The 16,636-nt window shown below is 42.1% G+C and overlaps 1 protein-coding gene across 1 annotated transcript in view; it reads left to right on the forward strand.

Annotated features, from left to right (window-relative positions):
- The window catches only part of onecut3b (one cut homeobox 3b), a 16,350-nt gene extending 6,079 nt beyond the window's left edge, over positions 1 to 10,271 (forward strand). Inside the window, exon 2 of the mRNA XM_023402912.2 lies at positions 5,147 to 10,271. Within this exon, the coding sequence (XP_023258680.1) occupies positions 5,147 to 5,505 (359 nt within the window). The 3' untranslated portion in view covers positions 5,506 to 10,271. The remainder of the gene's footprint in view (positions 1 to 5,146) is intronic.
- The last annotated feature ends 6,365 nt before the right edge of the window (positions 10,272 to 16,636 follow it).

The following is a 16,636-nucleotide window of genomic DNA, read 5'->3' on the forward strand; positions in this document are numbered from 1 at the left end:
CCCCACCCACCAACACACACGCACACACACACACACCCCTAAATCCACCTCATGTCTCATCTTCCCACACACACACACACACACACACACACACACACACACACACACAATCACACACACACACATTTTAGAGCTGTTTAACACATTAAGTCTCCTATAAAGTAATTGCTTTTTGTTTATATTTGTGTTTCTCTGCAATTTGAGGATTAGAGTCATAATAAATCTGCCTTTTCATTTCATTACATCTAGAGGCTACATATACTGTATATATAAATGGCCTTTTATGTGTGTTTTTCATCTCTGTTTAATCCATAAAAGGACATCTAGCTGTCATCTGAGAATCTCATGTTTTCCCTTCTGCACATAATGTCTTCAGGCAAAACACTGTTCATATCTGTAGTCCTTGTGTGATTCAGCCTGTATAACACAGCTATGATCAACTGTTTTTAATTCACTTCTGACTATGAGTGTTAAGGAAAGATATGTTGTGTTTATTGTTATTGGAGCTTATTGGAGAGATTGATTTGCTGGGTGTGACACAAGAGGGCTGCTTTCAAATTCATCTCCTGAAGGGGGAAAGTTTCTCTCTGAGTTTAAGACGTGTGCGTTCGAACAGGATTTGACTTTTCAGTGGAGACATCTTGTTTCTAGTTGTTAAACTTTTGAAATTAACTATTTCAATTAGCGTGTTCATACTTTATTTTCCAACGAAAGAGGGGCAATAGTTTGTAAGAATTTGTTTTTTGGTAATCCAACTGGTTTGAGGAAATATAAAAAAAAAAAAAAACATGTCCAGAAGTGGGAAATTGGGTACTGAATATGAAGAGCTGTGATTTTTGTCGGTCAGCTTGTTTTTAGTTGTAAATTCCCATCAGGTATGACATGTAGTATAATATAACAGACAAAGGTCAGCCAACATCCACCTACTGCCCTTCTCATCTTCACGTTTAAGTGCACAGTCAAAGTAGAAACAACAGCAGCCACTTAAGTGATAGAGCAGAGCTGCTCTTAAAGGAGTCACGAGTGCAATTTAACATGCTGCACAGCCAGCGAGTTAATCTTTGGATCAGCAAGAGGTTGAGATTAAGCAAAGTGGCAGTTGCCTGACACCTTTAGCATCGTTGACACCAGGGCATATGAAAGAGACGACATGAGCAAGTGCCACTTGAGACTGCTGAGCGTCCCCGCTTGTCTCTTCAGAAAAGCCCATTTGGTAATGAGGCAACTAAAGATAGCCTGCAACGGTTTGGTTCTCGTCTCAAGAGAGGTCTCTTTAATGAGCAGCTCCCTCTTTTCCTTCCCTGTGGTCCTATTCATTGCTGGGTAAGGGGATGTTCACAGGGCCAGAGGAGTCTCATTTGAAATGGACCTATTGATTATCTGAAATATGTATTGACCATGCAGGCCCAGGCCTTGTGCTAACTCCTTTGGCGGCTGTGTTGCTCTGCAGGGCCTCCTAGCTGCAGAGATGCATTTGAAGTGATGGAGGAGAACCAGAGTGGTGTTGGCATTGTAAAATGGCCGGTAGCACAAGTTGTTCGAAAAACAGGCATTACATATTAAATTATCACTATATTAGCACTAGCATTCAGTCATTACATTAGGGAGTATTGAGTTTGGTTTGAGACAGCACTTAGAGAGCCGTGAGGAGGTTCTGGCATGGCTGGGCCTGAACCAATTGAATAAACGTTCCATGAAATGGTTCTGAAGTGCGGATCAATCAATATGGGGGCTATCAATCTGAGGGCAAATTAAAACAATTGAGAAAAACAACAAGAGGAAAACAGTTGAAGAAGTCGAGTGGGGATGGAGTGATGTATCTGTAATGTAGGGACAAATGTATAACCTACTTTCAGCTGAGGAAAAATATCTTGTAATTATGCTTTGCTTGCAGTAACAAAGCATGAACAATGGCAATTAAAACACACGCACGCTCACACACAGGCATGCATACACATGTGCACATTCATATTGATCTCCCCCTCACAGTCAAATCTGTTTACTGCTGTTGTCTAAACCTGCTGTAAAGTCATCAATCATTTGCATACACCACCTCCACATTGCAGCCGGGCTTTATTCCCTCACTCCCTCCTTTCCTTTCTCTCATCCCTTCCTCCCCCTCACATGTGCACAAACGCTTCAAAATAGGGGATAAATATCATGCCTCACTTTGTTTCTTTCTTTCGTGCACGCCAACAGACCCCATCTCGCGCACGTGCACACTGTTTTTTTTTTTAATAAAACATAATCAGTGACATATATGAGTCATTCTTTTGTCCTCCTCTAGAGCTCTCAGACTGGATGACTGCCACTCTTTTCCGCCACATCTCCTTTGTTCTTCCACAGATAAACAATTTCTTCTCCATCTGTCTGTCACAAAGCGCACTCTTGAGCTGTACTCCCCAACACGCCACACACACACACACACACACACACACACACACACACACACACACACACACACACACACCTCGGTCTCGCGGATCGATGGGGATCGATCGGGTGGGGAAGGGAGCCCTGATTACTGGACCACGTGTTCGGGAGAAAACCGCGGAAAATCGATCATTGCAGCTTTTTAGGGCAGCAGAACAGAACAGACTCCCTCCAGTCTCCACAGCTAGAGCCGAGCCAACTGACGGTGCATCCAGGCACGGCAGACCGCTTCTTTGTCAGCATTTCACATCACGCTCCTCCAGTTTCAGCACAGACAAACAGACCGACAATGAAAACAACCTATCCACCATGACCTCTTTCTTTTCTTTAGAGAATATTATTTGGCTATTAGACCTGGAGAGTAAAATATAACAAATATTAAAATTAAAATCGCCCTTCTTACACAGCTGGCCTCTGTACTAACTTTAAAAAGACCCTATTTGTGTTTTGTAAGTTGTAGCTAATCGTATTCCTAGTCCTTGTAGTATTATCCACAGACTGCACAACCCACTTTACATTACTGATGACCATTTTCCAAGCCTTCTATAAGTTTTTAGATTGATTTCTTATCCTCCAGGCGGCCACTGGTTTCACTTCATTTCACTGCACTTTGAAAATCAACTTCTAAAGATTTGAAACTTGCCTGAAATCCATCCCAGTGAACAATTAGCCTCCTCAATGTTTGTTTTTTTCATGTTATTGTCATGCTCTACAGCAGCTGCAATCAGGGGACATAAAAAAACAAAAAAAAAACAAAAAGCGATCGTTTCTGTAGCATTCAAGGACAGTTCGACATCTGAGATTTTATGGCCAGCTATTGAAAAATATGATTTTGCATCCACAAGCTATGTAATTAATATAAACAGGCATTGAAAACTGGCTGGTGACTGAAAATTATCATGTGAATTTCCTTTTCTTCTGTACAGAAATTAGCTGTCTGAACAACTGAGTCTTAAATCTCGGATTTTCTTGAACACACCAATAGCAAGAGTTTTAAACCAGTTTGCAGTAAAATACCAAATAATAAATGAAGAAAACTGACAGGTGACTGTCAAGCAAGTTTAAGATGTCTTCAAGTTGATTTTAATACCATAGTGAAAAACAAAACAAAGTCTAACTAAAGGTAAGAAAACAGTAATAAAAAAGACATTTTAAAGATCCTCTCCGATGAAAATCCAGTTTCTAACCGTGCTAACGTGCCTATATGGTGTTTTTATACAAGACATTGAATGAACGAAATAAGCAGCCAACCAATGGCAGCCAGGGTTTCATACATCACATAGGCTTACCTAAGGAACCAATCCCGTCAACATGCGGGGACGGAAGGCGGGCAAAATAAACCTTGTCAGTACAGACAGCGAGAGTTAGCATTAGCACAGCCACTAACACTGTGTTAGCTACTGCCGGTTACAAACTAGCAAGCAACATAAATAAACAAAAGATGCTAACTGCGCTAACCTTTATGACACGTCTGCTAATCGTCGATTTTGGTCACAACAGACTCCTCATCTGAGTCTGGGTCTGATTGAGGCTCAAATATGAGTCTCTGATGTTTCCTCTAAAGCTAACCATCTTGACAAACACTGACCTTTCGCCGGTCACCGGAACTTTGTCAGTACACTCAACAAGAGTTTACATTAGCCCAGCCGTTAACACTTTGTCAGTTACAATCTAACAAACAACGTAAACAGACGTCTACGCTTACCGTTCTGATACGTCTTCTAAGCGCTGATTTTGTTGCACAACAAACTCCTGAGTCTGAGTCTCAGATGTTTCCACCGCTAACCATCTTGATACGCTCTACTCTTTCACCTGTAACCTAACGCCAGCAGGTTGCAGGTAGTGGGCGGGGCATAAGGCCTGACCCAGAATTTCTCAATGAGGAAGTAAACATAGATGTGTTTCCAGGGCCAGTTTAACATTTTTCCCCACTTTTTTTTTTTTTTAGTGAAAACCATGTTAAACAAAATATTAATCATAGCAGAGTATTTTCTTTTACATAATGTAGGCTAATTTAAAACATGCCTGGAGAGAAGCTTTAAAGGCTGAAACCTGCAGAATCCACTGTAATGGTCTGTCAGGGTGCTCTGATACACACTTGGAAAGACAAAGAAAGGCTAGATTTAACTTTGGCTATTATCTTTTGAAAGTGGTACTGTGATCAGCTATTTCAACTTTAAAGTCAGAAATATTGTTTTAATTTGGTCTTTTTCACTCAATAGTGTCGACCCATTGATTTTTTTGTTTTCCTCTCTGTCTTTCCACTTTCCCACTCTCTCTTTTGTTGCCTGCATACTCTCCTGTTACATGTGCATCTTACTCTATTTTCATCTTCACAATTGTGCCTCTCCTTCAGACTATACAGTCTTCATATTATTTACAGTTGAACAACTAGCATAATTAAACACATTTAAATTAAATATTCCCAGAACACTAAAATATTCATTTATACACACAAACACCTGCGAATGTTCCATTTTTAACCTCTTGCTTTCACATTCTGATTTTCCCTTGAGCCATTTCAATTGTCAGTCTTGATTTCTGTGGTATTACCCTTTATGTGGTCATTAGACTTCTGACCCTGATAATGTAGTATATATTGCATTATTTGTAGCTTTACAGGAGCACAGACTATATTGGTCTCAATAAAACTCTTCTATCTGTCTGTTTTCTCCCCTCCTTCCCTCTGTCTCTTCCCTCTTTCTCTCTCCAGCATGTAAACGCAAGGAGGAGGACCGAGGACGAGAGCGCAGTCAGGTGCCAAAGAAGCAGCGACTGGTCTTCACCGACCTGCAGCGTCGCACCTTGGTAGCCATCTTCAGAGAGAACCGCCGCCCCTCCAAAGAGATGCAGGTCACCATCTCCCAGCAGCTGGGCCTGGAGCTCTCCACCGTCTCCAACTTCTTCATGAACTCACGCCGCCGCTGTCCGGACCGCTGGGACACAGAGGAACATGGTCATGGGGTGCACGGCCACAGCCACTTGCACACTCCTCACGGAAACAGCAACAACAACAATGCCTCACCGATCCAACCCGGTACCTCCTCTGTGACCACGTTCTCTAAGGCCTGACGGTGGCAGGACGGATCATTGAACAGATGCATGGAGGATGGAGGGGGGGTTTTTTACACTAAAGCAGTGGGCTCTAACTGTGATCCTGCAGAGCTATAGGGTGTGTAGCTTCAGATCACTCATCTGATCCATCTGCTCAAAGTGCTGAGGACTTGTGCAGATGAATCAGATCTTCTCAGTGCTCCATGTATTTTCTATTATAGTCATGGGGGCTAACTTGCATTTCAAATTGTGGCTCTTCAAACCAAAGATGCAGTAGCTTTAGGATAGTTGCCCTCAAACAACCACAGGTGGCTCTTAGTTAATCCATCTGAAAACCAAAGAAAATCCATCCACACTAAACCACACTGTAGGTCTATGTTTAAGCCTTGAAAAGGGAGGAGGGGGTTTGCCTCTGGTCAGGATGTAAACACACCAAAGAATCACTCATGACAAGGAACCGATAGCTTTAAGACAGGGAACCTTAAGCAGCCAAATGTTGGTCTTCACAAATCAAGCAGAAATCAGGCAGCAGATGTGTTTGCTGGGCCGTGATCAACGAATCAACCACTCCTCATTTCAATAACAGACACAGAGGCTGATTGAGAGGTGCGTTTGACTGTCAAGTGTCTGTGAAACGCTCTCGGCAGGTCCTTTGACCCGCTAACCACATACCACCCCTCTGCATCACTGCATGTGTGTGTGTCCTGCGTGTGCATGTGCGTAATGTTCACATGCTGCGTGTGCGCCACGGGTGTAATTCCTCTGCAGTGATTCATCCCGCTCCACGTCAGAGTAACAGTGCCACCTGCTGTCCATTTAGATCACATCTGGACATGTTTTGAGCATGTTGGTGTAGTTAGAACTCATATCTCCAGGAGGCGTACAGCACATTGTAGCCTGCAGTGTAGATTTCTATTAGGATACTGATACCAATACTCTATATAGGCATAAGTGTAGCCCTGCAAACACCAAACACACTGAGACAACATGATAAAACGTGATAATCCACACACCCTTTTATACATATTTGAATGTTTGTTTCTTAAGACTTGTTGTATGGCTACATGGCCATAGCCCGTGAGAGGATATTTTCAGGTTACAAGAGGAGAACAATCAAACTGGGACGACACTCCCCACGTTCAAAGGTGTCGTCCCTGAGTGTAGGGAGTGAGGGAGGGGGTTGGGGTCTGCTCTGTTCTAGTGGCCAAACGTAGAGGTCAAATGTCACAATATAGGATCCTGAGTGCCAATGATGTTTGCCTCTTTATGATAATCAGAGAACAGGTGCAGCCTGCTCCGTCGCCATGCACCCCGCTGTGTCTGGCCTGTGTCATCACAACCTTCAAACTGCGAGCACTATACGGGCATGTAGCCTATTCCATACCTCAGAAAAACATTGATGTGATCGACATGAAACACAATGAAAATCACTGTAAATAATCTTTACGTTCATCTCTCTGTCCCTCTGTCTTATCTATTCTCTATTTATCTACTCTCTTGCTAACCCCTCCTGTTGTGTCTTTCCTTTATTTTTCCCTCCTTACTATTGATGCGGGTAATAATAGTACCATAGACACATGGTTTCTCTCTCGTGACTATTGTGCTATGTTGTGCTGAAACTATGTAAAGAAGCACCTTGTCGACAAAATGTAAAAACTTAAAGATTGAAAAAAAAGAAGACTCAACATGTCATAGACTGATCCTATGCACAGACAAGGAAGGGATACCACAAGTGACAAACTGTGCATATTTGTGAATACCTGTACGATGGAATAGATGGACTGTCTGGACGTGAAGGACCTCTTTCCTGATCTCTGAACTTTGACCCCTTTGAACTGGACTGTCACTGCATTCCTCTGCTGATGGTGTTTTTTGGTTACCATGAGAACCGCCTCATTTTATTTATGCCTTTTTTTTGTTTGAATTTTTTGTGGGCAAAGCCACTCGTTGTGTAGCATCTTCTAGCGGGAGATAATCATATTAGAGAGGAGATGCAGACAGGAGGAAGAGGGGAGCAGCAGGGGAGGTAGGAGCATCAGAGGCCTGTCATCAGACTGGTAGGAAGCATCCAAGTGACATTCCTCCATGGCTTGGGTTCTGGTCGTTATGTAGTGCACTATAACAGATTCCTTGTTGGAGGTGTCACTTAGGACGTCTACTAGAGTCCAGATGGAAAAAAAAAAACACTTTGTAGGTTTTTAGTGCAGATGTTTGAGGTTCAGACCCAAAACAGAAGAGTTAGTGATGGAAACAGTTGTGTGTGTGTGTGGCTACCTCACAGAATGGAGTGGACTGTGACACAGCCATCAATACCAAAGATACTTCAAGCCTGCCATGTTCACACTGGACTTGGGACGTGCACACACGCAAACACTACACACACACACACACACACACACACACACACACACACACACACACACACACACACACATGCAGATTCAGTGACAGGTGCAGATATGCTTCTAAGTGCACATACACATTTCCGCAGAGCAGTCGTGCTGCATGGCAAACACACAGAGGTGTTTGTTATGTGGGAAGAGTTGAGTGCCTTTTTCCTTCAACCAGGGGTTGGACTGCTCTGAACACATATATACACACATATACACACACGGGGTTTAAAGTGAAGGGGGGCACACGCTGGGTGAAGGGGGAGCAACACTGGAGGGGTCCTCATGACATTAAAAAAGCCACTTTTGTTCTGAGCACTTTTTTCACACGAGGGGGATAAGATTGTTTACCGCCACCGCCTTTTTTTTTCTCCTTACATGCTGGTGAGATGTCATCTTACTGAGTCCTCTCCATGATACACACATGCACACACACTCCCACCAGAGATATTTTTGTGTAATTTGTAAACCGAGTGTAGGTGTGTGTGTCTATCTGGCAGTTTACAAAGCCCTCTGATCACATCTAACAACCAACCAATGAGCAATCAGTGCTCCAATTCTTTGAGCTTTCATCTCCTAAAGACGACATGACGCCCGCCGGTGACCCCCATCAATCCAAACCCTCTTCGCTGGTCCCTACGTCCAGGGTAGCATCACAACGAGGCAGGCATGTGTAGACAATTCATCTTGATATACCTCAAATCTTTATTGTAAAGGTTATGTAGTGAAACAATAATGACAATGTTTAGCAATGAGAGTGACATTAAAGTCACAGCAAAATGATTGTTCTGTTTTATATTTCTTTAAAAGAGCGTGTGGAGTATAAACTGTTTGACATTTTTTGAGTTATTATTTGTAGGTTTGCACGTTTGCGCTTAAGAGAGAGACATAAGGAATAAATGAACAGTTACAAAAGGACATAATATATGATAAAGTAGCAGGGGAGAAGAAGAAATCAGAGGAAAAGGATTATGAATACAAAGTAAAATTAGGTAATTGAGAAAACTGTTGTTGCTAAAGTCAAATATGAGACATGAAAGACACACTAATTTATGTTTTGCATCACCTTTTGGCTTATTTTGTGTTTGAAGATTGTCTCCTATGTGTGTTAAGGTGATTCCCATATTAAAAAAAGAGATCCAACCAAAGCACCTCTGTTATTAGGGGTGGGATGAGCGATTCTTTTATGCATGGATACTATATAAGTGTATATAAACAGCAGGATGAACTGTACCTCTACAGGTGGAGGAGAGGGGGAGAAACAGGGAAAAAAAACTACTGGGTTTCGGTTTCCAAATAATCTTTACATTCTTTTTTAGCTCTGTGTCTTTTATGTGCTGTTTGTGTATTTGTATAAAATGTGTATTTGTACGTGTATCAGCTTCATTGCTGTGTCTTTCCCCCTGTTGTAACCCCCCCCCGCCCTCCCTTTGTGTGGAAATAGTCTCCACACTTCCATGTCTGTATCTGTATTTACCCCTTGTTTCATCACACAAGTGTGAGTGTGAGTTCGTGTGTGAGTTTCTCTGTTTTGTTCCTGTGTTTCAGCTCATCCAATCTAAATTCGATCAGCCTGGGTGTTTGTGTGCTTTAGGAGCCTAAACAAACAGACGACCAGGCAGCTGAAGTACGGTTTCTTCCAGTGCATCAAAATGGCATCATTTGTTTTTTCCTTCAGACAGACCTCAGAGCTCTGGAAGCCCCAGTGTCGATGTTCTCTTCCTCTTCCCTTACCAATCAATCAATCAGAACCAAGTGTCTTTGTGATGGTAGAAGACAATCAATTTCAAATAGAGCAGAGACAAAAAAAAAAAAAAAAAAATAGGAGGGAGAGAGAAAGAGAGCGATGGAGGAAGGCAGAAAAACTGACTGGACAGGAGAGGTGGGAGGAAAGGAGGAAGGATGGCTCTCAGAAAGATCAGTGTATGTGTGTGTGATCACCTTTAACCTCTTCAGGGTGACCTTTACGGTGGGGGCCAAGACACCCAGGACCCTCCCCCGGCTACGAGGGAGCTGGTGGTGGGGGATCTGACTTGTTAAGTGGACATCTAATCGAAGGTGTTGATCAAATGCCTGCACACGTATGCACAGAGAGCATATACACACATGAACACTCTCACACACACACACACACACACACACACACACACACACACACACACACACATACGGTTGTCATGCAGAGAGCCTTTCTTCTGTTCTTCATCTCCCAGAAATACAGTGAATCTGTCAGGTCTGCCTTCAGCCTGTGGAGGGAGAATCAAGTAATAACTGGAACAAATAATACACCAATTGAAAACCAGTATGGGTAAATTGTGTGTTTTGACTAAAACAAATAAAAAAACAACCAATTGGCTGACTGGCTTCTCATTTTCTGTGTGATGGTTTCTTACTGTGGTGATCTGTTGCCATCTGGTGGTGTAAAACTCTAGATTATATGACTATGGGTGTACCATTGGTCAGGACTGTTTTTCATGCTTTGGGCTAAACCATTTTGTTCAAATCAAAAGAAACTCAATGCATCATACAGCATCAGCGCTTGTACAAGATTTAAACACGCAAATTTAACTGATTCTAAAAATTGGAACAAGCTCCAGAAATATCTGCTATGTGTAACAATAGAAGTGATCCCAGAACACAACACTGACATATCATGAACTTTTAGGTTGGCATGACAAACTTATTAGGAAATAGTTAATTATTTACACACCCAGTAGTGGAACAACATTAACACTGATCGGGAGTCGTCTTTCTGTCCACCTGACTAACGTGAGTCCAACATTCACTCTTCTTCTACCTCTGCTTTTGGTCTATACCACTGAGGGAAATATCTGGCTCTCTATCTGTTAACTGCTTCAATATGTTCACCAGATAGTTGATAACTATCTTAAAACACATAGTTATCAACTAACTGATGCACTTTTTGGTTGAGCACAGCCTAAAATGATGCTATGGCATAAAAGTAAACCAATGAGCCCCTGCAGCTGAGGAGGACTGATAATTCTCTGTGGTGCCATCAAATGAACGACCCCTTTCACATACACATTGTTAATAAAAATATGGATTATAGCAGCTTTGAATGTTGTGTGTGTGTTATTATTTATATCACAATGTCTTATTTATTCAATATTGAACACTTTGGGTTTCATACTTACTCTCATACTTTCATTGTTTTCTGAACTTTAGCCCTTTTTTTTTTGAATATCAGGTGACACAAGCGGACAACAAGGAGGGACACAGGACACAGTTGACAGAGTCACATCATGCTTTTATGACGAAAAAGGAGTTAATTTACAAGACAGACAGTATATAAAACATACATTGAAATAAAAAAAGAACTCATATGTGTTTTATAGACAAGTACATTATTGTCTTATCCTTCCCTTTGAGACCAAGCAGCCATGGGACTGAGCAAAACATGGGTGATCCCTGGAGAAAAGAAGCAGCAGTTAAATCCTATATTTCTATACCTACACTATTTACAGTTCAACAGTCATTTTCCTCTGTCAGACATGGCAAGGAGGTCTACAGATTGGATGACGTGATATGGCTAATAGACCTAATATGTACAGTTTCTGTTCTTCGTATCCAAGGATCCACACATCAAAAATATAAATGTGATAATTCAGGTACAGTCTGATGTTCGGGAAGCCAGAGAAAAGGAGAGTCCAAATTTGGTACTTACTGTATAACAGTCGCTATTGTGAGCCGAGCCATCACTTGACACCGTTCAATTTGACAAGCTGAACAAATTGTCTTTACATTAGCTCTGTATTTAATTGGGGCACTCAGCACCCATTCCTAGGTTTCAGAAGTCAGTAACGACTGTATAAAAGAGGAACAAATATGCATTAGTGCAAAAACTAGTTGAGTGATCGATGAAAAATGTTCTGAAATGTTTAACGAGGTCGGTGCCAGGTTGATAGATAGAGAGAGAGAGAGAGAGAGAGAAAGAGAGAAGACAACAGAGACAGAAAGAAAGAGGAGAGGATAAGTTCATCCCAGCCAAATTTGAGAAATACACTTTCCATTAGAGGGCTCCAACAAATACAGAGCTATGTCAATGACAGCCTCCTCTCTCTAAGGAGTGGGAGAGAAGCGAGAGAGCGTCACATCGGCTCAGACCTGGAGAATAAAGTCGAAATCTGGCACCATCTCGTTCTTAAAAGAGGAAAAGTTAAATTGTTCTTAAAAGGTAATGTGGAAACCTAGGAATGAGTGCCAACCAGGTCTGTGAGAGCTCTGTACGCCTCCTCCTACTCCAGAGGGATTCTGGGAGAGTGACAAGGTTCAAGATAGATCAATGTAAGTATGCCATTAATAATCCTATCCCCATACTGCATTGATCAGTCCCACCATCCTGCTTGGAATATCAATCGCTTTATCTACAGCTTACATATCCGAGCAGATCCTCTGTGTGTGGATAGATATGTGAACAGGTACAATCATCCCAAGTAAACAAATGCTTCTTTTGTAAGATGCACACTTCTTTGAATATCCGTGAATGCAGGCGCAGATTATTACTTGACCCTGGCTTTGATTTGTACCAGATCCAAAACACTTGAATGGTCTCACTTGCTCTTACAGCAGTTTGTTTCAACCAGTCCCATGGCCCGCAACTATGGCACCCACAGCTCTCCATACAAGTGTAGGTGAGAGTTTGGCAAGACCAATCACTGTATACAAAAGGCATGCATAGATTAAACCTGCTAAGACCACAAGAAAGAAAGTTTGTTCTCTAGAGAGGAGCCGATCGTTTTCCGACCAGCTCTCAGTCATATACAGAGAAAGAATGATGCTGTGATATTCTACTAGTTGGTTATTGTTTGTTATGTTGGTGGTGAGACTGGTGGGGGCATCAGAGAGTATTTGTCTAATCTACAGACTGAGTCCCAGCAAACCAGGTCAGCACTGTTGCTTTTGATCAGATGGAGGCCTGTCCTGATAACACCTTTTCCCCACACAGGTGCCTGAGAGCAAAGCATTGCCCCAGACACCCGGAGTGGAGAGGAGGTCACGCTATGGCTATAAGAAAATCAGTGAAGCACTGACTCGTGAAGCTAACAGTCAATTTGCTCTCTTTAGTGTTTCACTTTAAGAGACCCAGAGTTGTTGGTTTGTTTTCCTACCACATACAATACTGGTACATCAACGGCAACCGTATGGTCCCATTTGTTGCTGTTACTCACGTTGACCACTGGGGGTCAGTATTGCCACGTAGAAAGGGGGGCACTTGTACTTGTCTGGTCAAGGTTAAGATGGAGCAGTTGTCTGTCCAAGGTGCTTTTAAACAATCCTTCAGCAGTGCTCAGCCTTCACCAATCTTATTATACATGAATGTGACTCTTTGCCCAGTTAGAGGAACCTGCCACAGGTAATATTTCTGTGTAACAGATGTGTTAAAAGCTAAAACAACACCATGGATTCAGCCTCCAACATTTGTATGACACCCTGCTCTGAGAGGTCTACTATGGAAATCAGACTAATAAGCCAAGTAATCACCCAATCAGCCGAGCTCACTTCTCCGTCATCCCATTACTGCTCCTCTCAGCTCCCATAATTCAACTCAAGTCTAATCCAATCAAAACAGCAGCTGTAGAATCTGGAGTAAGAGATGGATTCGTTTGGAGCTAATATAGAGTCAGAAATGACTGGACCAAGGCTGCAGAAGTGCAGGTGAGGACAAAATAGTCAAAAATGTATTAAGAGCAAAGCCCCCTTTAACTGAAGAATAGAATGAAAACAATATTACAAACCAAAAAATGAATAATTAAAGCTTGGCTGGTAATGGTGCCATGATTATCTGTGTCTGAGGGTTTGTCTTATTTTAGTCTCCGTCTTTGAAGAGGTCCCGAGCGGAAGGTATCCCTAACAGTGAGGTTACTGCTGCTGCTGCTGCTGTAAATGGGGCGTCTAGACTACGGTACACCAACCCGAGGCAAGGACGAACCGGAGGAGGGAGCGGGGGATCACTCAGCCTAGTTTCTCAAGAATCATGGCAGAGGAGATGAATCAGGCTCAGCTCCACTGGTGTCCACAAACACTGGGAGTCTGTCAGCCAGACTGAGGCGACGGCTTGGCTGCAAAGCTGCGCGTACTGGCACCAGGAGAACTGCTGAAGAATTGTTTAGCAAAGTCTTTGTTATATCAATTAAAATATTTATCATAATCTAAAAAACCTTTGATAATGGAGCTCTGGGAGGAAATTTAAGAGAGGAGGATAGATTTTTTTCAGAGAGCATTCAGCTTGAAGGAAAATGAGTTCCTCCAACTTTCAAGTACTTGTGGAGCTTGAATAGATACAAGTGCTTGTTTCAATGAATGGACTGCTTCCTTGTCTCGGTGAACCACAGTCGGCAGATAGTGAGTGTCGGCTCACAGCTTAACACGGCTAACAACAACCCCACCCCCCCTTTCTACATTAGAAGGTTTAAGTGTGACAAGATATCAGCAGAGAAAATACATACAGTACAGTCCATGGGTTTTCATATCCAGAAAAAGATCCCAGAGTGGCACTGTGCAGAGCGGGAAAGTTCCAGAAGTGGGTTTTCAGGAATGGGTAGGGCGTGAAATGGGAACCAATGTTTGTTTGTTTGTTTTTTGGTTTTTTTTGTTTGTTTTTTTTGGGAACCTGGGTCACCCCTTTCATCGTTTGTCTTCACTGATCCAATCACTGCTCCGTATTCGATGGCATCACAAGGAGCAACAAATCATAACACGACAACACTGACTCACAGAACACGTGTCTACTACCACACAACCATATTCCAGCCTAATACTGTGAACAGGGACGACGAGGGTCGGAAATGTTAAGAAGACAGGGACCAGGAAGAGGGGAGGAGGACGGTAAAGAGAGGGAGGAGAAGAAGATAATAAAAACAAAACACACCCTCATCTATGCTTACATTTGTGATTGATGCTTACACAATAACACCATCAACAACCACGACAGACATTGTCACTGTCTTCTAAACCTAGTGTCCACTGAGAAATACCGGGGAATGGAAACACAAAAGGGTCGGCTCAGGGAGAAGAAATGTCCATGAAGGCAACGTCCTGTTCTCAACACCGTGTGAGCCAAAATGCTCGCTGACACATTGTTAATCTATTCTCATTCAGCCTCATGAATCTTTAACAGCTGTTCAGTTATTAATCCTGACACAGAAGCCGGGGTTTCATCATCCCTCACAAGGGACAAAAATGGAGTTTGCAGGATTTAGTTTGCAAAAGTTTTCGAGAGTATGAGGCCCTCTAAAACCTGAGGCAAGCCTATCTTTAGAAACTGTTATAGGTGTGCTTGAGATCAGTGGCTCCCAACTTTTTTTTTTTTTTTATAGTAGCCTATAACCCTCTGTGTATTTGCAAATCCTATGTTGCACATGATAACAATCTTTCACATAACCAGTCAAACCAATGTAACATTAGCCGTGTCAGTTGGTTCAGCTAGTGATAGGACTGGGTTACACCAGCTATTTGTAAATTGATTTGTTAGTTTGTGTGTAAAATCCATTCTAATTACTACTACTAGTAATAGTTAGTTTTCAACTAGAAACTGTAGTAGATCAGGCTGCACCATTAAAACAATGTGTAAACATCTGTAGTGTTGTCTAGTTTTCCGAGTTGTATAACTCCCAAACATAAGAGTTTTAGCAGCCAAATAAAACTAACTTTGTTCTATTTATATGTGAATATGTGTGAAATATGTGTTTCATGCAGTTTACAACGAGTGGGACATATCTGATTATGCTAACCTAATGTTGTTAGCATAATGTTTTGTAATTTGAGGGATATCATGTATTTTGGTGAAAGGTCATTTAAAACCTTACCATAATAATAGCTGTTACACCTGGCAGTTAGTGGGTGTAAACAATTACCGACTAGCAAACTAATCTCTACATAAGAATTAGTTTGTATGGTGCAACCAGTTTTAATTTAATGATGTGCAAATCTCTACTTACTTTAAACAGGCTGCATTTTAACTTGGCAAATTTTCAACTGACAAACACCTGTGCACTCTCTCCAGAAGAGGCAAAAATATCCAGTATTTGAAAAAAAAGAAGGGCCACATATTAACATTTTTTTTCTGTCTCAATATACGCCCGGTTTCTCGGCACAAGTTCAGCCCACTTACAGTGCGGCTGCCAGATGCTACTTCCACATCTGGACCAATTCTGGAACACACACACAAAATCTTCCAGGCTGTCAGCCAACACTGGAGGATAACAGCTAGAATCAGCCCAGATGTGGAAGTGTATGGGCCAGACTCGGGCCAAGGACCCAGGCATATGTTGGGCCAGAATTTTAATTTTGCTATCTCTTGAAATACCTCTGATTTAACTTGTGACACTATATTAGAAACCAAAGTCTCTTTTGTTGAGCAAGATATTGCTCTGTCTGGTTTCAGTTTATATGCCAACTGAGATGTGAACAGGCAGTCTAGTGTAAGTGAGATTTATTGGGTCTTGAGAACAGAACAGTCCCACATGGAGGACGAGGAGCTTTAAAATGGGAAACAGCTAAAAGGTCATGGAGAACAACAGCTGAGTAAATTAAAATGGAGGACAAACAAAACAACAGAACACTTCAAAGAAAGTTTTTGTCATTTTTTTGTTGTTTTTAAAACCACAGTACTACTCTCCACTATACGATACACATGGTGTGGGTAGGGTTAACACGACTTCATTTACATTTGAATCCTCGATCTCCAGCCAGGGACCCCTCCCAAAGGAGGACCCAGTGGGGGTGTAAGGGGGGTGGGG

This window comes from Seriola lalandi, unplaced genomic scaffold (genome assembly GCF_002814215.2).
Source record: "Seriola lalandi dorsalis isolate HSWRI2012SDOR001 ecotype SW California unplaced genomic scaffold, Sedor1 jcf7180002054043, whole genome shotgun sequence".
In the NCBI taxonomy this organism is placed as follows: domain Eukaryota; kingdom Metazoa; phylum Chordata; class Actinopteri; order Carangiformes; family Carangidae; genus Seriola; species Seriola lalandi.